Genomic DNA, 27,214 nt, shown 5'->3' on the forward strand with positions numbered 1-27,214 from the left:
AGCGCCGCTGGCCCCCGTCCCGCGCAGGTTCGTTCACGGGCACGGCCTCCTCGTGTTGGCTGGGCCTCCCAGCCGCGCCCTCAACGCTCCCGGGGGTGTGCCTGCCGTTGACTTTGCCGGGCTGCACGTGCTGCCACATGGGCGGGAACATGCCGGGCGGCTGCTGCACGCCGTAACCGGGGGGCATAAAGGGTCCAGGGAACTGAGGGTGGGGCGGGGATGGGGGGGTGGGCAGGCGTGAGGCCGGAGGAGGGAGCGCACCAGTGGTAATGGGAGCGGCGCATGCCCCCCTCACCGCACCATGGCCATGTGCATCGCTGCCTGCGGCATCCCCATCCAGGGCGGCATCCGGCCGCCGCCCATCTGCAGCGAGGCGGCGGCCGAAGGGCCCCCGTACTGCTGCATGTGGGCTCCGGGCATGGACTCGGGAGCCCAGCCCTGGTGCACCTGGTACGGCTGTGGGTCGAAAGGGGGGGGGAAAGGGGGGAGTCAACAGAGGGTGGGAAGGGGGCCTTTGGTGGGCTCTGCGCAGCTGCAGGGGTGGGTCAGCCGGCTGCTCCCACAGCGGCAGGCCACGACGATCCCCGCCTGCACTGCCAGCGACTGCCTGCCAACGGTAGTCGCCCCTGCCACCCACCCGCGGCACCCACCTGGAGGGGGAAAGGAAAGAGCCCGCCGGGCATGACCGGGTCGGAGGCGTCGCTTGATCGGGGGTCCGCCTGCCGCGCGCCCGCACTCCCCGCCCCCGGCCCCAGCCCCACGCCGGAGGCCGGGTTGCCACGCAGCGGGCTGGCCAGATCGGTGGCCAGGGAGGCCGCGGCGGTGGGCTCGCTGGCCATGCTCTCTCCCTCGCTCAGCATGAAGGCGCTGCCGATGGACGCGGCGTCTTGCCCCGTCGCGCCGCGCGAGCTGTCGCTCTGCTGCACCTTCTTCAGGTACATGCGGTACTTCTGTGGTCGTCAGGAGAGTGTGAGGGTTTGTGTGAGGTGGGGAGGCCCAGTCACGTACCTATGTTGAGGGTGAGCCACAGCTCGCCCTGACCGCACAGGCAGGGCAGTGACCCTGGACCCAACAGATGTCCACGGCAGATTCACCGGCACCCACCCACGCCCCTCCCCCTCTCCCTCTCAGCTTGCCATCCACACACGCAAGCTCGCAGCAGCGACTTGCGACCCACCCCATCCGGATCAAGCCTCAAGTACTCCAACCGACCTGGAGATGGCTGGCGACGTTCTCGCGGGTCAGACCCTTTGTTCCCATGAGCTCCAAGATGCGCTTGGGCACCGCCTTGTCGATCCCCAGCTGGGCCACCGCCATGGCAAACTGCGTGGAGATATTGAGGGAAGCAGTGGGGGCGTGGGCGCTGGGAAAGCAATCTAACACACTGATTTTCGAACGCCTGACGCCCAATTTCCACCCCTCGCCGCACGTCCTCCCCCTGCCCCCGGCCCGCCGGCCGCCTACAACACACACCCTGCCGGCATCAACTGGCCCCTGCCTCGCTCGACCCCACATCCCACCCCCACAAAAAGTACCACTGATACCTGGCGGTGCATTTCTGAGGTCCACACCACTCGCGGCTTGCGCGGCTGGCGGTGCCGTGAGTCGGAGGCCGGCCCGCTGCCATGGTCCAGCGAGTCGCCTCGCTCGTCGCCGCGCTCGTCGCCGCGCAGCTCGTGGCTGGCCCAGGTGCCGACGGGCGCCTGGGGGCCCCCGCTCCCGCTTTCCTCGCCGCCCCCGCTCTGGGACCCGGCGCTAGCCTCCGCGTTGTGGACCGCAGCTGGGGCCCCGACGCGGGGGCTAGCTGCCACCGGCGCCGCCTCAGAGGCGGCCGGGGGGGGGGCGGGCTCCGCCCGGCGCTGGGAGCGGCGCCGCACCACGTGCTGCCACACGTTGCGTAGCTCTTCCAGGCGGACGGGGTTGATGAGGAAGTCGACGGCGCCGTGTGTCACGCCCTTCAGCACCACCTCGGTGTCGCCTGTGGCAGACATCACTGTAGCAGTAATGAGGAAAGGAACGGGTGGGTTTTGGAAGAGATGATGGGAGACAAGTGGCAGCGATGCAAGAGCACAGGTGTCCGCCAACGATCCCCCCACAAACCCAGCCGACACACAGCACTGAACTGATCACGGGGATGCCCAGGCTGAGGCCCACGATCTCCAGGAGCTCAAAGCCATCCATGTCCGGCATGTAGACGTCGCAGAGCACCAGGTCTATGTGAGCAGACGTATTGCTGTCCTGGAGCATTTGCAAGGCCATGCCCGCGCTGCATGCCGTGATGACTGTGGGTTGTGGGCGAAGGGAGGGAACGTGCCATGTCAGGGGGGGAGGTGAGAAACTTGGTGGGGCAAGCCGCTGTACTCCCGGCAGCGGACACCGGGAGAACTTTCGGCCAGATCCCGACACATGAGAGGCTCAACCGGAGCGAGTGTCCCTATAATGTGGCTAACAATGCGAACACCGGGTCATGGAACGGGGATGACGTCCCAGCGGGAGGCCCGCACCTTCATAGTTGCAGCGTCGCAGCATGGCGGAGACGACGTTCAAACACATCGGGTCGTCATCGACGAGCAGCACCTGCGAGGCGAAGGAGGGGGCGCCTTGAGGGAATGCAGCAACTTCTTGTCCTGCAAATGTCCTGGCATGTCTACCCGGAGCCAATCTCGCCCGCCTCACGTGCAATCCTGCGGGGGTGAAGAGCTGTGTGGCTGCCTGAGGCACGTCCTGCGCCCGGCCAGTGTGGGTCCCCAGGACCGACATGCGCAGCTCCTCCCGCCCTCAATAGGGCACAGATACTGTTCTCGACACTCAAGTGACCCGTACTGGGAGTTGATGCGGGATTAATGGCCCGGGCGCGCTGCCTGTCGCAAATACGCCCGGGGGAAGCCAGACGGGCATGCCTGTCGAGGACTGGGGAGGCCAATCGCAGCGGTTTCTTGCAATCCTGGACGATGAATTGCGCCCGATAACTTATGGCACTGTTCAGTGCGACATGGAGAAAGCCAAGGTCGCCCCTCGACCCTCGAGCGCCCATGCCTATCTCCGACAACTCAATTGTCCCGGGACCCTTGCGACAGGCATGGGGTTGCTAGGCGTAAGACCAAAGCTGACAACAGCGCTGAAAATCAGGCTCCCGCTGCATCAAAGACCACCGATTTACACTGCATGGCTGGGCTGCCCATGAACTGGGGCTGGAAGGGCGCTCAGTCTCTGCCTGCAGGGCCTCGCCAGCCTCGCTGGAGTCTGGGAGGCAGGGCGGGTGGCTTCTCGGGCTCAGCGTTGTCCAGTGTGTCTGGGGTTGCATGCCGCCTTGACGTCACGATCCTTTCATCCACCACTGTGCGATGTAACGGTCGTGTAGAGGGGGTTTTGAGGAATAGCTCAAGGGTCCGCTTCCAGGTTGGGGAGTGGGGCTAGTACAGACACATCCCCAAAACTAGGCTTCGACGTCGCCCCTCTCACCTCCAGCGTCGGCAGCAGCATCCCTGGTAGGTGACGCGCTCGCTTCTTTGCTGTCGAGAGAGCTCAGCGGCACCCGCCAATGGTCGACTTGAGGGCCTTGGGGGGCAGGTGACTCGGAGCCTGAGGCCCCTTCCCTGGCCGCGGGGAAGGACCGGCCACTCGGACCCGCCGCCACGCCCTCCCTGCGCTGCCACAGCACCGGCCCCTCGCCCCCCTGCTGTGCGACCGGAGGCAGAGGCACCGGAGGCGGGGGAGGGGCGGCTGCAGAGCCCGCCGGCGAGTCGCTCCCCGCCCCCCGCCCGTCGCCAGGGGCTGCCTGACCCGAGCTGGCGCCATCCGACGACCCTCGCCACAGGCCGAGGGCGAGGAGGGCAGCCGCGCCCAGGCCCAGCACGGCGCCGCCGGCCACCTTTTGTCTGTCTGGGATGTTCTCCAGCCGGGTGATGGCGCCGTGCAGCCCAACGGTCGCCCACTCCGAAGCGCCGCGGAGGATTGTGGTCGTGGCCCGGGCAAAGCCCCGCACCGCCTCTGTCGCGGCGCTGGCCACGCTAGGGCTTCCTGAAAAGAGAGATTCACCTGGTCCGGGGCCCTGGGGGACACCTGGGTGGTCTGGCGCGGGCAGTGGCAGGTCCGCTGGGGGGCCCAGCCCCTGGCTGGGGCCATTGAGCTGCTCTGGGGCCGACGGCGCCGGAGCGTGCCCCTCATCCAGCCCCACGCGCACCCTGCCCGCCAGGGCCTCGAACTCCCTCTGGAGCGTTTTCTGACCGTCCAGCAGGCTCTGCCTTGCAGCCGCCTCCCCCTGCGCGCCACCCACCCGCGGCGCGGCAGTCGCGGCAGCGGGGGCAGGGGTCTTGAGCGAGTCGCCGGCCTTCCCCTCCAGCACGCCCTCGAGCGCGCTGGCCAGCTCCCCATCTGTCATGGCATGCACCCTGCATGGTGCAGGGCAGCTGCACCCGCACTGAGCTCCACGTGACTCTTGAATGAGCGCAGGCGGAGGAGTCACACGCCGCTCTGAGGCCTCACCTGGACGTCAGCTGCCGCATGATGAGCTCCTCCACAAACTCCCTCCTCAAAGGCACAGACACTCTGTGTTCGTGGGAGGGACTAGTAGGCTTCTTAAGAAGGAAATGGTGCATGGAAGTTGCGCCACTGCCTCAAAGTATCAAGAGAGCACTTCCCAAGCACATGCACCTGTCGCTGCTGCTGGCGTCAGCCGGGAGTGTCGCGCCCCACAACACCACCGCGACAGCCGTTCCACACAGGCCGGCCTCCATGTTTTGCTGGGACCCTCGGAACAGCGCTGCGAGTCTCGACGTAGACCTCCGTCGAGGCCGGACCGAGCAGGTGGCCACACCCGGTGCTGGACACCGGGTGGCATACCGGTGTCCCGTCTGGGCACTCAACATCCTCGACACGCAGAATGTGCGCCTCTTGAGCCCATCTTATTAGCATGTGTGACGCTCATCGGCGATTACGACGCGACAGGGCCTCGGTGCCAAAATCGCCGCGGTGGTCGGTCATGGATTTGGTAGGCTTTGGTGTATTTACAAACAGTTGGGTGGGTGGACATCTGCTCCTAAAGTTATTGCACAGTCAACGGTACACTTGGATACTTAAGTTTGATTTAATAAGAGCGCCGAGCCTCTCACGGAGGACCAAATAGGAGCGTTGTCGCAAAGAGAGGTACAAACCTGACGAGGAGAATGTAATACAAGGGGCTGGGGCCTCCCAGCCAGCCCCCACACCAAACCTGGTCACGGGACGCAGCCCACCAGCCACTGCTGCACCACGCGGTCGATGATGCCGCCGCCCGCCAGCACGCCGGCCCGCAGGCGCTCATGCTCCGGCGGGACGCCAAACAGCAGGGGGATGGCGATGCACATGTGCAGTCGCTCGGCCAGGGCACTGCGCGTGGAGCGCAGTGAGCCAGGTTGGGGGGGTATGCCTCGCAACTCGCAGGAGGAGAACGCTTGAGAGGAGTGTTTCAGTGAAACTGCCAGACCCTTCTTGCACCCTCCTCGCATGCAGCAGACTCCACACTCTCCACCCTTTCCACACCTGGTGAGCTGGCGCTCTGACGACACGACCGCCCCCCCCCGCTGCCTCACCACCAGCTCCACCTTCTCGTGCAGGTGGTCCACACTGTGGCAGAAGCCCAGCAGGCTCAGGCGGCGGCAGGAGTCCACGCCGTTGGAGGCGCGTATCGTGAAGACGGAGCCGATGGTCAGGCCCTGCTCCTCCGTGAGGGGCAGGCTCAGGAGCGGGGGCCGGGCCTCAAGAGACAATGCCTGCGCAGAGTGACGGGATGAACAGTGTCATGGTTGCTGCAACTTGAGTCCACTGCAAGCCTCTGAGAGGGAAATCCTGGCGTCGGAGGGCAGCCCCACCAGACCCTCCCTCCACCAGGCCTTGCCTCATCGAGTGGCCAGGGCCTCGGGGGGAAGGTGGTCACACTCCCATCCAGTCCAAACACGGTCACCAGCTCCTGCGAGAGGAGGGGCATGAACATCAATGCACCTCCACAGGCGGGTATTCGCCTTGCAGGCTCCACAGGCTCCGTGCATGGAGGGGTCCCGTCCCACCTGTTGCTCCTGTAGGGCAGGGTCTGGCACACAGCCCTCCCACCAGCGATGCCTGCCTCGGGCGTTCTGTCACAGCAGGGATGTGCGAGGAAAGGTTGCCATGCTTGATCCACATACTCGATGCACGATGTGGGCCTCTGACAGACGCGTTCATGCGTCCGCACGTACCACGGGTGGGACACTGCGTCTTCCTCTCGTCCGGGGTCTTGTCGTGGGTGTTTGAGCTGTGTAGGCAACGCTTCGCATCCCAGGCAGTGAGCAGGGACGCATGGCAGGCGTGGCAAGGGGGACGGGATCAGCTCGAGGATGATCCTTTTAAAAGTCCAGCCCCACGGGAGCACCGGGTGTCCCGAAAGGGGCAGACGCCGTTCGTCCCGGGACGAGATTTCTACTCCTGGTGTTTGGAGCGTGCACTTGCATCGCGCCAGGTCTGTCCGATCGAGTAATCCAGAGGACGTGCTTCAATATGTCTGAAGCCGATACCACAGTGGGCCAGCTGGTGGAGCCCGCGGCCGAGGAGGTCACGGCCCCCGTCGAGGACCCATCCACGGGTGATGGCGCGACCCAGCCTGCTGGGGAGGAGGAGAAGGAAGCTGGGAACCCCGCTGCGCCTGACACCGATGCGGCCGCTGCCACGGCTGCGGCAGTAGCAGCCAGGCTCATCCAGCAGCACGAGGAGCAGGCCGGTGCTGTCTATGGCTCCAACCCCTACGATGTCAGCCAGGTGAGGCATCCCAACGGGCCTTCCCGGCCCCATCCGAGCCTTGAACCTGATCATACGTCTCATCTGTCCTGATTGATCCGGACATCTGCGTCGTGACAGGTCCCGGGTGCCACTCCTTCTTCCCACCCGCTCCTCCTCACCCCACCTCCACTGCCCTTGGCACAGACCGCTGCCGGCTTCGAAGGGTTCCCAGGCCCGGACGGCGCCGACGGGAACAACAAGCGCCCTCGGGATGGTGAGGGCGTCGAGCACGAGGAGGATGGCCCCGACAAGAAACGTGCCTCCACCAACTTCCTGAGCTCCGAGGGGCAGGCCGCGCCGGAGAACCCGGACGGCGCGGAGGGCGAGGCCTATGGCAACCCCGGCCCCGGCCTGGGGGACTTCAGCACGAGCACCACCGCCAGCACCGTGTTCGACATCCCCGCCAACATGGTGGGCAAGCTGATTGGGCGCAGCGGCGAGACCATCCGGAACCTGCAGCTCAGCACCGACACGCGCATCCAGGTGGACCACGAGGGCGGCGGCGACACGCGCCGCATTACCATCACCGGCATGACGCAGTGCGTTTGATGGAGGTGGCTTGTTTGGGAGGTGAAAGGGGGGGGGGACTTTGCAGGGGAGTGGAGGAGTGCTGGGGAGAGGGAATGCATGGAATGGAAGGGAGGGGGGACCCATCTGGCGCAAACGGCCCGCTGAGCGATCGTATACATGTGGGTCTTCAGCACTGGATCCCCACCGCCCAACCTCACCCCCACCCACGCCTGCAGGGACCAGGTGGACCGCTGCCGGCGTGAGGTAGAGGGCCTGACCGGGGAAGAGGAGGTGCAGGAGACGATGGAGTGCCCTGCCGGCATCGTGGGGCGCATCATCGGGCGGGGCGGGGAGACCATCCGCGCGCTGCAGTCTGCCTCCCAGGCCCACATCACGGTGGACCAGAACTTCCCCGAGGGCCAGCCGCGCAAGGTGATCATCTCCGGCACCGCCGACGCCGCGCGCCGCGCGGTGGCCCTCATTCAGGAGCTGATCGTGGGCGAGGCCGGCTCCGCGCAGGCCATCATCCAGCGCGTCTGCGCCGAGAACGGCATCGGCAAGAGCCACAGCTTCACCGTGCCCAAGGGCATCGTGGGGCGCATCATCGGGCGCGGCGGGGAGACCATCAAGCAGATCCAGCGCGCCTCCCAGGCCACCATCCAGATCGATCAGGGTGGCGACCCCTGCAACGTGACCATCGCGGGGCAGCCCGCCGCCGCCGAGGCGGCCAAGCGCATGGTGGAGGACATCGTGAACGGGCTGGACCCCTTCGCGGGCGGTGGCGGCGGCGGCGGGTACGGCGGCGGGGGCGGCGGCTACGGCGGGGGCGCCCCGGGCGGGGGCTACGGCGCCGCAGCCGGCGGCTACGGCGGCTACGGCGGCGGGGCTTATGGCGGCGGCGGCTACGGCGGGGGCTACGGCGGCGGCTACGGCGGCGGCTACGGAGGCGCGCCTGCGTACGGCGGGTACGGCGGGTACGGCGGGTACGGTGCTGCACCCTACGGCGGCTACGGCGGCTACGCTGGGTACGGGGCCCCGGCCGCCGCCGCCGCCGCGCCTGGCTACGGCGCTCCGGCCGCCGCTGCTGGCGCGGGCGACCCCTACGCGGCCGCCGGAGCGTACGGCGCCTACGGCGGAGCGCAGGGCTACGGCGCCGCCGCATACGGAGGTGCGATGTGTTTGTTTGGGTTTTGTTTTCTGAGGTGGGGGGGGGGACAAGGTCGCGCAGGGCTTGACACCTTGGGAATGTGACTGTGGATGTGGGGGATTTGTTCAAGTCAGCACCCGCCCATCCCTGTGCATAGCTCGGTCTGAAGATGGCATGGCCTTTGTTGGCGGGCCGCATGCTGCTCGAGGGGATTTCTCCCGCTCGTGTCGGCTCTTGTCCATGCTCCGCCTTGCCTGTCCACAGAACATGCAACTCCTTCCGGCAGAGTCACTCAGCATTCCCCCTTCGTTTCAACAGGTGCTCCAGGCGGTGCGCAGGCGGGAGGCCCTGCGGCCGGAGGGTTGCCGGGAGCGTCTGCCGGCGGCGCCTCGCAGTGGCAGGAGCTGCACGATGACCAGGGCCGCGCATACTACTACAACGCCACCACCGGCGTCACGCAGTGGGAGCGCCCCGCCGACCTCTGAGGCGGGCGGGTGTTTTTCAGGGCAGAAGGCGCGCGGCTGAGCCCTGTGCAGCGCGGAATCCTGTGACGATGCTTGTGTTGTCGTGGGGCGGGGAGGAAGGGGCGGCGTCGCGGCGAGGCGCGGCGCGGCGCGCAGCCCGGACGATGAGGGCCTGCGATGCCCCCAGGTACGTGCATGCTGTGCACGCTGTGCTCCTGCTGCCCGGACTGCGACGACACGGATGCATGGGGAGCTGGCCTGACTGACGCCCTGGCTCTGACTTGGAACCTGCGTTGAGGACCACTGCACGCGCCGGCTGTGCCTGTGGGGAGTGCCTGCGTGCCTGGACAGACGTGGACTGTTTGCCTGGACAGACGTGGACTGTTTGCCTGGACAGACGTTGACTGCCTGCCTGGACAGACGTTGACTGCCTCCCTGGACGCTTTGCCTGCCTGTCTCGCGTGCATGCGCTGAGCCTCGTCTGCATGCCAGCCTGCTCCCGGTGCCTGTGTCTGTGTGTGCCTGCCCTGGAGGCAACTTCCCGTGTGTCTGTTTGCATGGTCCTCCTCCCTGCGCCCCGCAAGGATCGAGCTCGACACAAGGTGGGGAGTCGCTGGCATCCTGCGCATGCGAGCCCAGGGCATGCAAGAGTTGCCTGAGTGCCGCCGTCCAGTGCCAGAGCATGCTGCGACCCTGTGTGTGCGTGTGCGGTGCCTCCCAAGTCCCACTCCCCCAAGGCAGGGCGACCGACGAGGGTGGCGTGGCCATCAGCAAGACAGAGCCAGGGTGGGCAAGCCCATGACGTTAACTCACACCTCCTCCTCATGCCATACAAATATTACTTCAAGACGCCTGCTGCTTCTCGTGCTGCCTCCAAGTACATGTTGGCATCAGCCACACCATGTTGTGTGAGGCGGGTAAGGGTGACCAGAAGATCTGTTGGGCACTGTGCTTACGTGGGGGGGGGGCGGGGGCGGGGGCGCAATGTGAGAAATCAGATGTGCCGATGCAACAAGGCACGACAACGTGCAGAAATGCGCAAGAGAAATTGGCGCAGCCGATAATTCTACATTCAACATATAGGAATGCCATATCTTGTGCTTTTCGAGGGGTGAGACGGATGGCCAAGCCGGCACTGCCGGAGTCTCAGGGCGCGATGGCGGTGTGTGTGGGCCTCGGTGCCGAGCTGGCACGGATGAAGGGCTGCTCCAGTGATGAATGCAGGTGTGCATTCACTGGAAATAGAAAGTGGGCCCATTGGTAGACTCTACAGGCTGACAGTGGCTGCCAAGTGCATGGGCAGCGCTGCCTTCTGACTTGCAACAGGTCCCAGCCCTGTCCAGGCTGACGCTCGCTTGATCTCTCAACACTCGGCATAGGTTCAAGGCTGCCATACGAGTCTTGGAGTACCTGTCCATGACCTCCCTGCCTGCACTGCTGCGCACGCACAGCGCGAGCTCCCTCCTGCACTCCATGTTGCAAGCCCTGGGCGCCTCATCAGGCACCGCTGGCACCCCCGCGGCCTGGACCCACCTGGCATCCCTGCTGGAGCACCCAGCTCTACCTGCCACCGAGACCCTGCCCCTGAGCCTGGTCCCCAGCCTCACGGCTGCCCTCGAGAGCCACGAGCCCGGGGCACTGGCTGCCGGTCGCATCGTCACCTGCCTCGTCGCCAAGTTTGAGGGGCGGTACCATCCAGGCCTGGACTCCACAGCCGCCCTAGTGGCGGCCTTGTGGGCAGCAGGGGACCGGGGGGTCCAAGATGCAGAAGCCGCTGAGCAGCTGGGCCTGGAGGGCGCCCTGTCCCTGGTGCAGGTGCTGCAAGATGGAGGGGGGTGAGGATGCCCTTAAGGGGACCCACAGCCATAGCCTTTGCTTTGGGCTGGATACTAGGGGCTGTGCCTCAGGATGCGGACGGCGGTGCTGTGCAGGGAGGTGAACTTGGCATGCTGTTGCCCTGCGCCCAGACTGTGGGACGATGCTCGGCCCTGCCATGCGAATGACAATCCCTTCCACGAACCCACCCAACCCCACCACTTTCCCAGGCTGCCGTGGTCTCCTCCAACAACTCGAAGAAGGTCTCGTCGGTGCTGCTTTCCAAGCTGCTGCGCCCCCTGTGTGAGATGGCGTTTGCGCCGCCAGGCAGCGCAGCGGCTTGCGAACAGGTCCGGCGGTCGGCCCGGCGCCTGCTCCGGGCCGCCCTCTTCGACCCCGGGCTGCTGCCGGCCATCAGCGACTGGGCCTCCGCCGAGGCCAAGACCTCCGGCTTCGCGGCGGTGGACGAGAGGGTGGGGGCGGGAGCGAGCAGCGCCAAGGCCAGGTCGGCCCCAGAGTCGGACAGGCCAGGGCCCGGCTTCAAGCGCAGCACCACCTTCAAGGACTTATCGAGGCGGCTGAGGGACCTGCTGGGCAGCCAGGGGCTGGGGCCCGACCTGGCGGCCCAGACCCTGGTCTGGATGCTCAGCGAGTACAGCCACGCCGTCCTGGGGTCCTCAGGCCGCGGCGATGCAGGTGGAGTGAGACTGGTGGTTGGGGCTGCTGGGCCCACAAGCCCCTGCCGGGTGCAGGCCGCTCGGTCACTGCTCTCCCCGTCCACAAAGTACCCGGCCAGGGCTGAGCACCCCGTTGCTAAACTCTGCCCTGCAGGCCATCGAGGCTCTGCCCATGCCAAGGGAGGCAGGGAGGCCGTCGTCGTGCCCTTCACCTTCTACGCCGCCCTGGTCGGCATCTGCTGGGGCACACCCGACCACGCACTGGGGTACGTGTGGGGGGTGGGTTGGGGGTGGCTCTTTGTGTGCCTCTACTGCATGTCTGGGGAGTAGCCTTGCCTTGCAAAACACACCCTGCATCTCTCCATCGCCCCTTCTGTTGCTCCTTGCACGGCATGGCTGCCCCCCCAGCCTCATGCTTGCCTCCAAGGTATCCAGGCACGCTCTTCATTGCCAATGGACAACCCCCTCCATCTCCCCTCATCTCCCCCATCCATGTCAAACCTCCCATCGCAGGCCCCTGGCAGCGCTGACGGCCAGCCTGGGCCCCAGCGGCGCCTACCAGCCCAGCCAGGATGCGAGCAGGGCGCAACGTGGCCTGCTGTGCGCGCTGGGCTCGACGGTGCTCGGCCTGCCCCCCGCCGGGGATGAGGGGTCCCCGCCCCCTCGCGCCGTGCTCCCCGTGCTGACCGCCCTGCTGGGCGTGGAGCACGGCGCAGTGCACCCGAGCTTGGAGGAGGTGCTGCGCCGCGTGGCCGCAGCCTCGCGCTCGCCCGATGCGGCCGACGCGGCGGCTGCGGCGGCCGCGCTGGCCGCGCTCGTCACCTCGCACGCCGAGACCCGGTCCCTGCCGGGGCTGCTGCGCGCGCTGCTGGGCACGCGCGGCGCGCCGGCCCCCGGCGCGGAGGTCGCGGCGCGCCTGCGCCGCGCCGTGGCGGCCGTCCCCGACGGGCAGGTCGTGGCCGTGCTCGGCGCCGTCGCCGACGCGCTCGGCGCCTGGGTGGGGCTGGGCGCCGGCTCCGACCCGGGCGCCGCTGCCGTGGCCCTGGCCTGCCTGCGCTGCGTGCGCCCGGGGCTGGCCGCCGCCGTGCCCGTGGCGCGCGCCTGCGAGGCCTGCCTGGAGCCCCTCGCTCGCAACCTGACGCCGCTGCTGGGCGTGGCCCGCCCCGGCCCGGCGGGCGCCATAGGCCTGGCGGCCATGCTGCGCCTCTACTCCGCGCTGCTGGCGGTGCATGCCTCCTGCGCCGCCCAGCACCCGGAGGTCGGCTGGAAGGGGAGGAATGGGCTTGAGGGTGTTGCGGATGAGTACGTGTGCGGGTGCTGGGCGTGCCAGCACACAAGAGCAATGGCTTGGAATTGAGCGTAGGACCCTGGTTCTGAGGCTGGCATGTACTGCCCCGGTTGCCATCTCATCCCCCCCACCCCCTCGTTTACCCATGCGCGGCAGGTGGCGGCGCTGCCCGGGCAGGACGTGCGGGCGGACTCGCTGCCCGCTTTCTTCGCGGCGCTGCCGGGCGACAATCCCACTCTGCCCGCCGGCCCCCTGCGCCTGCTGGAGGCCGCGGCCTCGGTGAATCCGGCCAGCCAGCTGAGCCTGGCAAGTGGCGAGGCGCTGGCCGCGTGGATGGCCCTCCTCCATGACTGGCTCCTTTTCCAGGCCACCAGGCCTTCCGCGCCACCAGGCGTCCGTGAGCAGGCCGGCGCCGCGCTGACCGGCGCCTGCTCCGCGCTGGTGGCCGCCGCCGCGCGCTCGCCGGCGCTGGCGGCCGTCGCGCTCAAGGCGCCAGCCCCGCTGGAGGCGCACGCCACTCCAGACTGCGCGGCGCGCCTGGTCGCCTGCATTCTGTGCGCTGCGGCGGAGCCTCGCTCGCCCTGTCACGACGCCGCTTTAGCCCTCCTCCAAGGGCCGGATGCGGGGCTGTCAGGGGCGCTGGGGGCCGGGTTGGCGCCCGCCCTGGCGGCTCAGCTGCTGCGAGCGCTGCCAGCAGGCGGGTGAGGTGGGCTGAGAGGTGGCTGATCAGCCAGGAGGTGATGCAAGCTGCACGGCAAGGGCCATGGAAGGTGGTGCATGGACCGAAGGAGGGATCTCTGGGCTCTCAATCAATTCAGGGTTACATTCTGACTGCCCCTCTCGTTCACCTGCCAGCAGGGAGGAAGAGCGAGTCAGTGGGGCCGGTCGTCGAAGAAGAGGTCGAGAGCAAGCACCACACCCTCATGCTGGAGCCCCCTGCGCGGTCAGCTGGCGAAGATTGAGGAAAGGGAGGGCCTGGACTCGCCGCGCTGGGCCCAGGCGGTGGCGAGTCTCCTCGCCGACTCCGGCGAGGGGGCCCCCGCCGTGCACATGGCAGAGCTGCGGGGCATGCTGCGCATTTTGGGCTTGCTGCGGGCCATCCCGGAATCTCACGCTGCTGACGTGGCAGCGGTCCTCGTCAGCGTGCTGGCCTGCCTGCTTGCCACAGTGCCGGGAGGCGAGGCGCTGCAGGCAGGGTCTGCTGCCTCAGAGGTCTGTGATCCACAGTCGTGGGGTTGCTCAGCCCTCGCACCCCAAACCCCTTGCCAGCTGAAGCAGCCTCTGGCTCCCTCACTCTGCACCTGCCCCACCCTCACTCACACCCTCTTGTGTTCAGGAGGCTTCAGACTTGGTGCCCAGCGTGCTCAACACGCTGCAGGCCTGCTGCGCCTGTGACCCCGGCCTGCCCTGCACCCTGGAGTGGCGGGGCTGGCTACCACCGCTGGCCGCCGCGCTTGCCGGCCGCGCATGCACCGATCAGGTCGTGGCGCTCGCCGCTGCCTGCGTGCGCGCCGACATGACCTCTGGACAGGGGGATGGCATCGATTGTCTGCTTGCAAGTGGTGCTGTGCAGGCCACCTCCCTCCCCCTCCAGCTCGGCGCCCTGGAGGCCTGCTGCGACCTGCTGGCAGACCTCTCGCTGCCTGGTTCGGACGCCTACTTGCTCCCCCGCCCAGCAATAGGACCCCCCCGGGAGCGCAGGACCGAAGCCCTCTGCCAGGTCAGCACAGACCTCGTGGTCCACATCATTGAATTGCTGCCGTGGCAGCATGCAGTGGGTGACAAGCCGACGACCAACCCCGACGAGCACCTCACGCTGTGCCGCCTGGCGGGCGCCGCAGCAAGACTGGCCGCCGGGAGCTTGCCCGGCGGAAGGCGCCTCGTGCCCGACGAGTCAGCGGCGCCCCTGCTGGAGGCACTGCCCGGCTTGGCGGCGCGGCAGCTGGCCCGGGCGGCCGCCAGCGCCGCCGGCGAGGATGGTGACGCCTTGGAGGCCGGCTGCCGCTGCCTCGCGCCCCTCACCACCGGCCTGGTGGCCTCGTCGGGGCTGGCGCGGGCGGGCACCACCGACGCGCACTTTGCCTGCGTGCTGGGCATGGCGCTGCTGCCGCTGCGACGCGGCTCGGCGGCGGCGGCGGCGGCGGCGGCGGCCGAGCTGCGCCGCGACTGGGCGGCACGGCCGCGGCACCCGCCAGCGCGCGCGCTGTTCCCCGGCGCGTGCGGCGCGCGCGAGGGCGCGCTGCGCACGCTGTGCGACCTGCTGGCAGGCGCCCGGCGCGAGCACCTGCGCGCCGCCCTCGGCCTCGCCACGCGGTGCATAGCGCGGCCCACCGACGGCGCCCCGCTGGACCACCTGGTGGCCGCCGAGCTGGCGCTGGCGGCGGTGGAGGCGCCGGCAGGCAGGGCGGCCACCGCGCAGCTGGCTCGGGACGTGGAGCCACTGGCGCGCGCCGCCTGCGCGCGCTTGCTGCCGGGCGGGGTGGTTGGTGTGCAAGCCAGCGAGGCGCCATTGGGACAATCAGCGCCTGGCGCCTGGGTGGCGCGCTGCGCCGGCGCCCTGCTGGCGCCCGAGCCTGATGCGGAGCTCGCAGGCACGGGCCATGCAGCGCGGGGCTCCGCCCCAGAGGCCGACGTGGTGGAGCGCTGCACCCTACTGCGCCTGCTGGAGTCGCTCGTGGCGCGGCCGCGCTTGCTCCACTTTGAGCCGCGCCTGCTCAGCCTGGTGCTGGAGGCGGTAATCGGGCCCTGCGCGTGCCCCGCCCCGCCGAGCCTGGGGGCACCGCTCGGCGCGCAGGCGGCGCTCCTCGCCGCCCTCATCAGGCACAGGCAGCAGGCGAGTGGGCAGGGGTTGAGGAAGGAGGGGTCTTTCTACTGTCGCCTGGCATAGATATTCTCCTGAATCGCTGAAGAGTTCTCCCAGCCTCCCAGACCATGACTTTCCTTCCTATTCCCCCCCCACAACCCCTCCGCCCAATCCCAGGAGCTGGGACAGCTGCTGCCCCTGCTGGTGGCCACCTGCCGGGCCTTGCTGACACGCTGCGCCACGCTCTGGGTCATTGCCGGGGATGGGGCGTCAAGGGGTGCGGCACACGCCGCGGCAGCAGTCATGGAGCAGCTGGCTGGCATCGAGGTCGGTGGGAGGGGGAATTGACCCCCCCGGGGGGGGGAGATGGCATGTGACCAGTCTGGGGATCTGGTGGGGCCTGTCTGAGTGGAGGTGCTGAACTGCAGATCAATTTCGCTTGCGTACATTGTCCCAAGAGATGCTTGGACCCAGCATCTCTTCACCCCAGGGCGGAATTCCCACAGGAAAACCATGGCCTCCCTCCCCTCACAACCTCACCCACCCATAGAGCATCGGCGCGTACCTGCCCCAGCTGCTGGCGGACTTCATCATCCTCGTGGCGGCCGACCCCTCGCGAGCGGCGTGGGCGACGCTGCAGGTGGAGCCGCGAGCCCTGCCCTGCCCACTGCGCAGCAGTGGGACGGGGCTGGCCCTGCGGGACGGGGCCTTTGCGCTCTACGGAGCCTGCTCGCCCAAGGAGGTGAGGATGGGGGAGGTGTGGCGCTTTTCCGGTTCAAGGGGAGTGTGGCTGTGAGGGTTATATGGTGTGCAACGTGCGCAGACTGGGACACACTGGCTGCCTCTGTGCTGCGAGGTCGCTCAGCGCTGCAGCGCTCTGTGCCAACCGGCCTACTCCCAAAAGGACTTCACGACGGCTTCCCACCCCTCCTCCCCTCCCTCCCTACATCCCAGCTGCAATTCCTGTACCTCCTCCTGGGCAGGCCGCCCCATGCTGCCGAGTGGCGAGAGGCGCTGACACAGCTCAGGACGGACTATGAGAGCATGTACAAGTATTCGGGCAAGGTCTGAGGCCCCAGGGGTGATTCATTTCCAAACTGGACCGAGCCGGTGGAATGCTGCCATGGTGTTGCGGTGAAGCTTGTTGTTGAAATTCAGCCTCTACGGCGTTCAGAGTTTGGGCAATCTGCCGGATTCGGGTTAAGTGGTTGCCAGGAAACCGGTACGAATCTGTCCGCCGCGCGGACCTTGCACACTGGGATGGATACAACAGTCGGTGTATCCCGACAAAGCCAGACTGTACTGATTCATTTGGACTTGGTCAGGCATGAGACTGTCAAGGGCATGCCCGGGCGGCAAGCCCTCGTTGTGTGCGAGTGCATGTTCGAACTCTCTCGCGCGCCCTCAGCTTCTGCGGACCTCCACAGTTCCGCGGCGCCTGAGACTCTCAGGTAATGGATTGATACTCGATCAGACATGTTCCTAGTGACAGGGGCACCAGCGATGGCTCCCAGCCTGCCCTGCGCGACCGATGTTACCCGGGCACCGGAGGGTCTACCCTAGGCATGCCACCCTCAGCACTTGCTACTCCTTTGCACCCTCGCTCACCTACAGGCCCACGTGCCTCTCTGCATGATGCCGCCTCGGCCATCATCCGGCGCGCCCAGCACGCGGCAGCGGGGGCAGCTGCGGCAGCGGTCCTGCTGGCCGCCCCGCCTTTGGCCGGCGCGGCGGCCACTACCATCCGCTTCCCCCTGCCCCCCTCCCCCGAGATCTTCGCGGTGCAGAAGACCCTGATCCAGGCCTGGAGCATTGTGACCGAGGCCTTCGTTGACCCCCACTTCAATGCCGTGGCCTGGGACGCGGAGCTGGCGTCCGCGCTGGCCGCGGCGTCTGCGGCGCCCTCCCCCGAGGCCGCCGCGGAGACCTTGCCCTCCCTCCTCGGCAAGCTGGGAGACCGCTTCACGCGCTGGGTCCCCGCCCGCGAGTATGCCGACTTCCGCGTGGCCTCCGACGGCGAGCTGCAGGGTGTGGGCCTGCTCATCGCCTCCGACCCGGTCTCGGGCCACCTGGTGGTGCTGGCCCCCATCGCCGGCTCCCCCGCCGACCGCGCGGGCATCCGCCCCGGGGACGAGGTGGAGCGCGTCGACGGCGCGCCCACCGACGGCTGGGACGATGCCCGCGCGGCGCGGTCGCTGCGCGGCGCTGGGGGTAGCGCCGTCAGCGTCGGCATCGCGCGGCGCCTGGACAACGGCGGCGCGGGCTCGCCGGGGCCGCGTGACATCGTCCCCGGCGTGCCTGCCGCCCCCGCCGGCACCGGCGCGGCGGCGGCCATGGAGCACCGCACGCTGCGCCTGCGACGCGAGCGGCTGGAGCTGTCCCCCGTCTACGCCGCAGCCATGCACGGCGAAGACGACCGCACCTACGGCTACATCCGGCTGGCGGCCTTCTCCCAGCACGCCGCCGCCGACATGCTGCGTGCGCTGGGCACGCTGGGCCGCGACGGTGTGGACGGGTACATCCTCGACCTGCGCAACAACCCGGGCGGCCTGGTGAACGCCGCCATGGACGTGGCGGGGCTGTGGCTCGACCCACGCGCTCACCCCGTGGTGCTGCGCATCCAGGACAGGGGGACGGGCGGCGATCTGGTGGGCCGCGCGCGCGGGGGGGCTGCCGCCGCGGAGATTGCCTCCGCGCCGCAAGTCAGCGAGAAGGCTGTGGTGCTGGACGGCGACCGGGGCCCGGCGGTCAGCGCCCCCCTGGTGGTGCTGGTTAATCGCCAGTCGGCCTCCGCCTCCGAGATCCTGGCCTCCGCGTTGCAGGACAACGGGCGGGCCACCGTCATCGGCGGTGGGTCGAGAGGGGGTGGCGGGCGTGCAAGGTTTTGTTGGAGGGGAGGGGGAGGACCGGTGTGGGGTCGTGTTGACGTGCACCTCTGCATTTGTGTGCCCAGGGCGGAGGCCTTTGATTGCCCCAAGCAGCCCCTGTCCCTGACTCGGAGGGTTGGGAAGCGCCTCCAGCCACCCCTCCTGTCCCCGTTCCGCACCCTACAACTCCCCCCTATCATCAAGTCACCCCACCCCTCCTCCCCCTCCAAACTTGCAGAGCCCACCTTTGGCAAGGGCAAGATCCAGAGCGTGTATGAGCTGGGGGACGGCTCCGCCCTCTTTGTCACCGTGGCAAAGTACAAGACGGCCTCCGGCCTGGAGATTGATGGGATGGGCGTGATGCCGTCGCAGACGTGCAGGTGGTGTTCATGCTGAGGGTTGCTGCCAGGATGAGGGCGTGTTATGGGATTGTCGCCTCGCAGGGCGACCACTCTGTGTGTGGTGGGAACAGGGACTGGCAATGGCCAGCCTCATCGACCACCAGTGCTCAGACCTCCTGACCTCCCGCGCGGGTTGAGACCAGCGCCCTGCAGGGTCCAAACTTCCCGAGCCGTTCTGCTCATGTAGGCCACACAGTGCTTGCCATCCCACACATCCTCGTGCACTCCTGCAGGCCCATCGGCTCCTCCCAGCCCACCTCCCCGGGCATCCCCATTGGCCCGGGCGCAGATGCCCGGGTGATGGAGGAGGTGGAGCAGGACTCGTGCGTGCTGACTGCGGAGCAGCTTCTGCACAGCGCCACCCGCGACCTCTCACTCCAGGCCCGCGCCACGGCCCGGGCTTGAGCCCCTTGCGGCCGCCTGTACTCAAACCTCGTGGGCGCGGGCGCTGCGTCCACTGTAGTATTTGGACCCTGGACCTCGTAGCCTGTACAATGCTCCTCCCCCATCTCCGTCAATAAAGGCATGACTGATGCCCCCTGTCAATCCAACAAGCTCGATGCGATTTGATTCAGCCCCCTGCCCCATGCTCGACCCTGTACTTTTTCTGACCTGCACTACCCAAGAATTTCATTGGGGTGCCCCAGGCCGTGGGTCGCCCCTGCCCGATGGAGATGTATGTCCAATATTCCCCGCCCCCCACCCCATGTACCCTGATGTCGCCGCCTTCCTTGATTCGTCCGACCACACATTGGAAGAGCAGCATCGGTCCATGGAGAAAAGTGGCATGAACATTGCTTGAGCAGGTGGAAATTGCCTGGGAGAATTGCCAGCTGGAAGATTGGCAGGAGGCCACCAAGAAGGATAGCAAAAGATTGTGGGGGGAAACCCACTGCACTGGCCAGGTCAGCAAGAAACGTCGACGTGCCCGGGCAGGCCCCCCAAGTCCACTGCACATAGAGAGAGGTATATCATCAACTGGCTCCATGTGCACAGAGGCGTGCTCTTGAAACTGAAGAAAAGGAAGAGAATTTGGGAGATCGATGAATTGCTGGGAAGAACGGCGGTCGGGGCGGGCGGCGACCCAGAATCACTCGAGCCTGAAGGCTGCGGCCGACACCTCGCTCGACATGGCCGCCGCTGCCTCCACATGGGCTGAGGTGCGCAGGAACCTGCGCCGCGCGGCCTGCTCCCACCACCAGGTGAGCCAGGTGGAGGCCAGGAAGCCGGCTCCCAGGCGCAGGGTCAAAGGGTGCAGTCCCTCCCGTGAGCTGCTGCCCAGGGAGTAGCCCGCCGAGGTCAGCCAGAGGCAGGCCAGCTGCAGCGGGATGTGCACCGCCAGCGGGACGGGGTAGCTGCAGGGAAGGTGCGGTGGATTGGCACAAGGTGACAGAGGTGGCAGGAGGAATGAACGGTGTGCTGTACAGGCTAGGAGGGGGTGATGGGCACGCTGCCTTCTTTCTGAGGAGAGTATCCTTCCTCCATGCAAAGACCATCAGCGTCTGCCAACAGACCGTGCAAGTGACTGACGACGGATGCACAGACAAGTCCCCATTGGCAGGCCCCCCCCTGTCTGCTTCCCAGGCAAAAATACCAGCGTGAAGAAGCCCGCCCCACGCACCACAGGGAGCACATGATCATGGAGAGGGTGCACGCATAGCGCTGGAGCTCGTGCAGGGTACCCGCCCCAGCCACGCTGGCCTCGGCGATGGTCACCTGCACCACGCAGGCCAGGCAGCAGACCACGCGCAAGAGCGTGACGGCCGCGAGTCGGTGCGTGGCCCACCAGGTGGGGTGGAAGAAGGAGAGCGGGGCGGGGATGGCCAGCGCCATCAGGCCTGAGGGTTGAGGGTTTTGGGAGAAGCGGGTGTTTCTTTGGCTGAGAGGGTGTGTCTCGGTGCATCCCATGCATCAGGAGCCGGCCGCATCTACCAGGCGGCCATGCACCCACACGCAGGCCCTCCAGGCCTCCACCGCGTGAGCCCCACCGTGATCCCTGCAACCCCCCGCACCTCCTAAAGTACGCACACTTGCCCAGTTCCGATTCATCACACCATCCGCTCCTAAACCCTTCCCCCCCCCCCCACCACACAAACGCACCTAGGCAGGCGGTGAGGCCGCCGAGGGAGAGCAGGCTGCCGCCGCGCACCAAGCCCTCCACCGCCGCCGCCAACGCCAGGACCCACAGCGCCCCCGCCAGCGCGTCGGCGCGCAGCGCCAACGCTGCCGCCCAGGCCTCGTACCCATCCTCCAAGTCCGCGTCCACAAAAGCCAGGTTCCAGCGCTGGCGGCGGCGGCGCAGGACGGCGGCGGCGCCCACGCCCCCGCGCCAGGCGGGGGGCGACGCGCCCAGGTCTGACTCCAGGCTGCCGGCGGCCTCCGCGGCCACCCCCGCCGAGGTGTCGTTTGTGCTGGAGCGGTGCACGGCCACCAGCGCGTCGGCGGCCAGCCCGGCGGCGACGGCCTCCAGCGTGCGCGTGCGCGGGTCGCGGCCCATGCCCAGCGATGACTCCAGGGAGCCGGAGGAGCCCTCCGCGATGGAGGCCAGCCGCGCCGCCAGCTGCGCCTGCGACGGCGACCGGTTGCCCAGCGCGGAGCGCGGCGAGGGCGGGCCGCCCGCCGCCCCCGCCTGCTGCTGCGAGGCCGCCACGGTGGCGGCCGCCTGCGCCGCCGCGCCCTGCCACGCCAGCGGCCCGTCGGGCGAGTGGTGCGGCGAGCCGGCGGCGGCGATGGCCTCCGGGTCGCTGCCGCTCCCGCCCCACCGCCCCGCGGCGTCGCGCTCCGAGGAGCGGGAGTAGGCGCGGTCCAGCGCGGCGGAGGGCCGGCGCTGCGCGTGCGCGGCGGCGTCCTCGGCCAGCAGGTCCTCGAATCCACTCAACTCCGAGCTGTGGGGGCTCCACGGCAGCGCGTCGTCAAACAGGAAGGAGGTGTCCGACTCCAGGCTCCCCGCGCGCAGCATGTCCATGGGGCTGGCGGTGCCCGCGCGGCTCAGCCGCAGCGACCCGGGCGCGGAGCCGAGGCGCGCGCCCACGGCCGCGGCGTCGCCAGGCCCCGCCGCCGCCGACCCCGCGCGCGACGGCGGCGCGGGCCCGGAGCCATCAGCCCGAGGGGCGCAGCGCGCCCGCCGCGCGGCAAAGGGCATCGGGCCCGCCCCGCTGCTGGCGCTGCCGTCCAGCGAGATGGCGTGCGAGGGCGCGGGCGAGGGCGTGCCGCCGCGCGGGGGGGTGGCGCCGGCGCCGCCCGACGCCGCGCCGCCCTCCTGCGCGACGGCCGGGTTTTCCGAGGCCGCCTCGGCAGCGCCCTCCGCGCCGGTGCGTGCATCGGGGCAGGGCGCCACCTCCTCCTCCGCCAGCTCGGCGGCCAGGCCCAGGATGCGGGAGGGTGAGCGCGCGCGCACCGCACCCGCCACCAGCTGCTCCAGCACCTTGGGCGGGAAGACGACGCGCAGCACGTCCAGGCTGGCCTCCATGACCTGCACCGAGGCGTGCGCGATGGTTTGCGCCATCTCGCAGGCCCAGTCCGCCAGCCAGGCCGCGTCCATGGTGGGGCGCGGACCGCGCCCCGTCAGCAGCAGCGCGCCCAGCAGCGTGGCATGCGGCGCGTCGCACGCCAGCGGCGCGGCCTGGCACCAGCCCACCGCGCCGCGGCGGCGCAGCTCCTCCAGATCCGAGTAGTCCGGCGCGGACCTGGGGGGGAAGGGAAGAGGGGAATGGGGGAGAAGAATTTGAGGACAGAACAAGCGCGAAGATGTTGGGGTCCGGCGGCGGAGACGCAGGGCGGTGAGTGTGACTTGGCGCCGGCCGCGAGCCAATTCGCCGCAGGCTCGGCAACCGTACCACCCTCCTCAAATCAGCACAGAACCCCACATGCCCCCCCATCGTCTCCTCACTCCAGTGCCTCGCCCATGAGCTCCTCCACGTTGTTGCTGTCCATCACCATCCGGGACAGGCTGGGGGCACCCGGCGGCAGGGGCCAGTCGGCCAGCAGGGGGCCCCGACACACCGAGCCCCGCTCCAGCACGGGGATAGCCTCCAGCTCGGTGGCCGCGCCGTTGGCCAGCACCACCCTGGATCGTCGGATATGGCATTCGATCACTGGGCCGGCCCGGACCTGCTGTCGTGTGAGAGCAAGGGCACAACCTGCACCACCCTGCAAGCCTCTCACACGCGGCTGCTCACCAAATGTCGTCGACGCCCAAGAATACGCTGGTAAGGTTATTTGCGCAAAACTCTGGCATGGGGGCATGCACCACCAGGGAAGCGGCCAGCGCACTGGCCCAGCTCCCATTCTCATACGGCACGCCTGGGGGCGGGGCGTCCCGTGTCATGTCCGGTGGCTCGGCTCCACTTTTATCTGACATTCTATCAACTCGCTCTAGATCATGTGCACTGCAAAGGCCACACTCAGCTTTCACGCCTGGTTTTGAGGCCCCAGCGGCAAGATCCCCAGAGGGTTTTCATGACGAGGAAAGGGAGACCATGGCTGCCCTGACACTCGCCTAACGCGACATTGTGGCCCCCTCCTGCTCGTGCTGCCGGCCCTACGGCACCTCTGTGCTTCGAAATTCAATATGTTTATCCGCTCAGGTCTGTCATGATGCCTCTTCATGGCTTCAAGGCCGCGATTACATGCGCAATGGACCAGGGAGATTTTATCGTGGCAATCCGGCCAGATGCCTCGAGTCCTCCCAACCTTGTCCGATAGCATTCGAGACAACATTCCGAGCCATTACAATGCCTGACCGCGCACCATGGCTGCCGGGAAAATGTTGACATGCTCTGCAACAAGCTGAGGCACCACCCTCGCATGGCATCTTTAAGAAAGCGGGTAGACCCTCCGAAATTCCTCCGAAGTGGGCGCGGCGGATGCTGCCCTAACACTCACCACTTGCGTCGCCTATGCCGAGCACCAGTTGTGTTTGTTTGTCGTCGCATGGTTGTGACTTGAAGTGTGCAGGGGGATCGTGTTCCCCGCAACAGGATAGCGTTCGTGGCCTGGACCACCAGGTTTCGACCCACAACCCAATGCTTTCCGGGACGGCTCGCCCGAGCCACGAGTGTTTCTCTGGGGGGAGAGTATTGCTTCGGGGTACATCCCTACATATTAAACCATCCATCGTGCAGCGTCCGGCGTTGAAACCCTCTCGCGGCGCTGCCGCTATTCGCCAGGGTAGGCCGGGACATGGGCACATCCGTACTCTGCTTCGGCATGCTCCTGGCTTGCACTCGAGCCCCCCATACATCTGTCTCCAATCGCTGCAGTCAGATGCTATGCTGGAGCCAGCGCGGCCTCAGAATTACTGGCCAAGGCCGTGGGCTGGGCAGTCATTGGGGGCTCCTGCTTCAGGAGCATGCCGCAGATCGTTCGCATCTACAAGTCCAAGAGGTGGGCGCCAGTCCCTGTCTTGGATACTCGTAAGAGTGTTTCTAATATTGACATCTTCGTGTGTGAGGGAAGGGTAGCTTAAGGTCAGCAAGTCACTCCCTGTGCCAAGAGCATGCTGCTGTGCCTCAGCCCGCATCGACTCCCCACCTCTTCCCGCTTCATTGACCCCCGCCCTACACACACGCGCCCCCTGCAGTGTTGAAGGGCTGTCCACCATGGCATTCGTCAATGAGACTGTGGTGTGCATCGTCAACATGGCCTACAACCTGAGGCACGGGTACCCCTTCAGCAGCTATGGCGATGCCGCCACCTGTGGCCTCCAGAACACCGTCATCCTCGGCCTCATGTTCCGTCACGGGTGAGGCTGCAAATGCAGACTGAATGGCTGGAACAAGCATGCACACCGTCTGCCGTGGCATCTTGGCTGTATGCAACTTGTTGTGTGGGAGGGTCCTGGCAAGAGACTTGATTCCACCTTGGGGACCAGGATTTGTCCAGCCAGCCTCCCTGAGGGCTCTGGCAAGTTATCCGTTGACGCTGCAGTTCCAGCCATCCTGCACACCTCCATCCCTGCCAACCCCTTCTCTGCTACTCACCCCTTCCAATCCCTCACTTCACGCGACGCAGATGCATCTCCAACAGGAATAAAGTCTTGATCACTGTTGGTCTGACCGCCTTTGCAGCTTCCTTGTGCTTTGGGGTCTGCAGCGACGCCCTGCTGGCACGTGAGTCACGGCAGGCCGATGTTTGTGTGGGAGACGGTGCGGTCGTTGAGCTGCGCATGCTTCCACCACCCTCTGCACCGCCTCTCACTGCCTGTTGAAAACTTGCCGCAGCTGCCCCCAGCTCCAGTACCAATGTCCGACCCACACCACCCCGCCCGTTGCCCCGCCACAGAGCTCCAAGCCAGCAGCGTGCTCCTGCTGGCGCTCGGGGGCCGCCTGCCCCAGATCTGGATGAACATCAGGAACGGCGGGAGCGGGGAGCTCAGCATGGGCAGTGCGGCCCTGTCCGTCGCTGGCAACCTCGGCCGCCTCTTCACCACGCTCACGCTCGTGGACGACAAGCTCGTGCTGGTGGCTTCGGTGTCCCAGCTGCTCCTCAACGCCATCCTGCTCTGGCAGACGGCGCAGACGGCCTGGAGGAAGAAACAGGGGACCGGGCCTGTCTACAAAGCGGCGTGAATGGGAGGGTCCTGTACTTTCCGGACGGTCCCTCACGCTGCAGCTGCCAGGGAGGCTTCACTTTGTGCCTTGGAAACCATCCCGGCGTGCGTCACACCGTGTCTGCCCCCCTCTTTTTGGTGCCCACGCCATGGCTCCGCGCTATCTCCTGCTCGCTCACAGCTGCGAGACCAGGGACTCGCAGTGCTCGCCCTCACCCGTGACAATTGGTGCCCTCCCCGATTCATCCCTGATTGACTCCCAACTCACCCTTTTACGTACTCCTCGCTGCCAGGCGCCCTCTGTAACTGCCCGAGCTGATCATGTGTTCGCCGGGAAGCATGGATGCTGATCTTGTGTGGGGACGCAGCACGCCACGCATGTGCCCGAGCCCGGTGGATCACACATCCGGCCATTTTTTCCTCGATCGGCACCAGATGCCGACGACCCCCGCCTGCCCCGACACTCGCCGATCTGATCTTTTCTTGCATCCTGGACTTGCTTGCACGCACGTACCGTGCCATGCCTGGCCAGTCCAGGGAGTCCCCCACCTCGCCGGGGTGCGGGGGATGCTGAGTGCCCTGGCAGGCGCCATGCGCAGCAACCTGCGACGCCATGCGACCCTGCGCCCCCAGCTGCTGGGCCCCGGCGCGGTCCGGGCCCCCTCCCCGGCCCGCCCACCCCGGCGCCCCGACGCCAGGGGTTTTGCCCCCCTGGCGTCTGCCCCCAGCCGTGGCACGGGCCTTCACCTGACCCAGCCCTCCCGGCCCGGCTCCCCAGTGGTCACGCAGGAGGAGTCGGTGCCCTTCACCGCCTACTCCCCCGCCGTCAACGCGGCCTACTGGGCCACGCGCCCAGTCACCGTCGCGCAGCGCGGCCTGCAGATCGGCGGCGCGTTGCTCACCTGGCTGGTGCGCGGTTACCTCATGGCCCGCGGAAGCCCAGGCGAAGTGCTGCAGCAGCGCGCCGAGGCCCTGCGGGCGGTGCTGGTGGACCTGGGCGCCGCGGCGGTGAAGATCGGCCAGGCCGTCAGCAGCAGGTGGGATGGGGTGTGGCCGCGGGGTGAAGCGCGGAGGCCCTGGCCCCGACGTCCTCCAGCAGACCGCGGGCGATGCTCTTGCTGCAGACTTGGGGTTAGGGGGTGCCGAACCGGCTTGCCTGCCGTCCACTGCATCCTGTACTCTCGTGCTGGTGGAAGTTTGGAGGACGGGAGATGATCTCACAAACTCCCCCCGTCCTTCCTCCCGCCTCCCTCGCAATCCACTCCCAAACCTGGCGCCCCGCGCAGGCCTGACGTGGCCCCCCCGGAGGTCACGCTGGAGCTGGAGAAGCTGCAGGACCAGATCCCGCCCTTCCCCTCCGACCAGGCCATGGCCATCATCCATGCCTCCCTGGGCGCCCCCGCCTCCGCCTTCTTCTCCGACCTCTCCCCCGCCCCCGTGGCCGCGGCCTCGCTGGGCCAGGTCTACGTCGGCACCCTGCGCGCCGACGGCCGGCGCGTGGCGGTCAAGGTGCAGCGCCCGGGCGTGGCCTCCCTCATCGCGTTGGACATCTACATCCTGCGCTGGGTGGCGCGGCGCGTGCAGCGCCTGCGTCGCATGAACACCGACCTGGCCGCGCTGCTGGATGAGTGGGCCTTCAGCCTGTTCCGCGAGCTGGACTACCGCGTGGAGGCGCAGCAGGGCACGCGCTTCAAGGAGCTGTACGGCGACCTGGAGGTTTGTGGGTCAGTTGGTTTCTTTGTTTATGGAAGGGCAGAATGGTGGTTGTCTGAAGGTATGGTTGTACACGAAGGAGGAATCAGCACAGAGTCCATGGACTCCTGCTCCTCTATCGTGGTGGGCACCCACCTCCCTCATCGCACCCTCGCCCTCTCCTTGGCAAGCTCCCTCCACCCCCCCCCCC

General features: G+C 67.6%; 8 protein-coding genes across 8 annotated transcripts in view; 5 read left to right on the plus strand and 3 right to left on the minus strand.

Annotated features, from left to right (window-relative positions):
- Positions 1 to 291: 291 nt before the first annotated feature.
- Positions 292 to 4,381, minus strand: F751_1727 (Two-component response regulator ARR1; the record flags this gene model as incomplete). Its single annotated transcript, XM_011399434.1, has 9 exons — positions 292 to 456; positions 651 to 950; positions 1,213 to 1,323; positions 1,572 to 1,820; positions 1,893 to 1,993; positions 2,124 to 2,282; positions 2,505 to 2,577; positions 2,677 to 2,777; positions 3,784 to 4,381. The coding sequence occupies 9 exons, from the start codon at positions 4,379 to 4,381 to the stop codon at positions 292 to 294; spliced, it is 1,857 nt and encodes a 618-aa protein (XP_011397736.1).
- Positions 4,382 to 5,216: 835 nt separating this feature from the next.
- On the minus strand, positions 5,217 to 5,965 carry F751_1728 (hypothetical protein; the record flags this gene model as incomplete). Its single annotated transcript, XM_011399435.1, has 3 exons — positions 5,217 to 5,367; positions 5,521 to 5,750; positions 5,915 to 5,965. 3 exons carry the CDS (start codon positions 5,963 to 5,965, stop codon positions 5,217 to 5,219), a joined length of 432 nt encoding a protein of 143 aa, XP_011397737.1.
- A 545-nt stretch (positions 5,966 to 6,510) lies between these two features.
- F751_1729 (Far upstream element-binding protein 1) lies at positions 6,511 to 8,931 on the plus strand (the record flags this gene model as incomplete). The annotated part of the gene is made up of 5 exons (XM_011399436.1): positions 6,511 to 6,768; positions 6,934 to 7,328; positions 7,536 to 8,037; positions 8,443 to 8,467; positions 8,774 to 8,931. 5 exons carry the CDS (start codon positions 6,511 to 6,513, stop codon positions 8,929 to 8,931), a joined length of 1,338 nt encoding a protein of 445 aa, XP_011397738.1.
- Positions 8,932 to 10,326: 1,395 nt separating this feature from the next.
- Positions 10,327 to 19,166, plus strand: F751_1730 (Carboxyl-terminal-processing protease; the record flags this gene model as incomplete). The annotated part of the gene is made up of 15 exons (XM_011399437.1): positions 10,327 to 10,725; positions 10,956 to 11,421; positions 11,557 to 11,668; positions 11,916 to 12,219; positions 12,355 to 12,660; positions 12,847 to 13,391; positions 13,623 to 13,902; positions 14,027 to 14,237; positions 15,012 to 15,424; positions 15,671 to 15,820; positions 16,044 to 16,235; positions 16,448 to 16,558; positions 17,161 to 18,343; positions 18,599 to 18,740; positions 18,995 to 19,166. 15 exons carry the CDS (start codon positions 10,327 to 10,329, stop codon positions 19,164 to 19,166), a joined length of 4,986 nt encoding a protein of 1,661 aa, XP_011397739.1.
- Positions 19,167 to 19,804: 638 nt separating this feature from the next.
- F751_1731 (hypothetical protein) lies at positions 19,805 to 20,050 on the plus strand (the record flags this gene model as incomplete). Its single annotated transcript, XM_011399438.1, has 1 exon — positions 19,805 to 20,050. The coding sequence occupies one exon, from the start codon at positions 19,805 to 19,807 to the stop codon at positions 20,048 to 20,050; it is 246 nt and encodes an 81-aa protein (XP_011397740.1).
- F751_1732 (hypothetical protein) lies at positions 19,852 to 23,121 on the minus strand (the record flags this gene model as incomplete). The annotated part of the gene is made up of 7 exons (XM_011399439.1): positions 19,852 to 20,116; positions 20,383 to 20,599; positions 20,862 to 21,045; positions 21,151 to 21,327; positions 22,099 to 22,447; positions 22,651 to 22,827; positions 22,940 to 23,121. The coding sequence occupies 7 exons, from the start codon at positions 23,119 to 23,121 to the stop codon at positions 19,852 to 19,854; spliced, it is 1,551 nt and encodes a 516-aa protein (XP_011397741.1).
- Positions 23,122 to 24,111: 990 nt separating this feature from the next.
- On the plus strand, positions 24,112 to 25,330 carry F751_1733 (Mannose-P-dolichol utilization defect 1 protein-like protein; the record flags this gene model as incomplete). Its single annotated transcript, XM_011399440.1, has 4 exons — positions 24,112 to 24,146; positions 24,343 to 24,504; positions 24,774 to 24,871; positions 25,044 to 25,330. 4 exons carry the CDS (start codon positions 24,112 to 24,114, stop codon positions 25,328 to 25,330), a joined length of 582 nt encoding a protein of 193 aa, XP_011397742.1.
- Positions 25,331 to 26,235: 905 nt separating this feature from the next.
- Positions 26,236 to 27,214, plus strand: part of F751_1734 (putative aarF domain-containing protein kinase, chloroplastic) — a gene marked incomplete at both ends in the record, with an annotated part of 4,570 nt that continues 3,591 nt past the window's right edge. The window contains 2 exons of the mRNA XM_011399441.1: positions 26,236 to 26,348; positions 26,598 to 27,031. Coding sequence (XP_011397743.1) covers positions 26,236 to 26,348; positions 26,598 to 27,031 — 547 coding nt within the window. The remainder of the gene's footprint in view (positions 26,349 to 26,597; positions 27,032 to 27,214) is intronic.

Source organism: Auxenochlorella protothecoides (assembly GCF_000733215.1).
Source record: "Auxenochlorella protothecoides strain 0710 unplaced genomic scaffold scaffold18, whole genome shotgun sequence".
Classification (NCBI taxonomy): Eukaryota; Viridiplantae; Chlorophyta; class Trebouxiophyceae; order Chlorellales; family Chlorellaceae; genus Auxenochlorella; species Auxenochlorella protothecoides.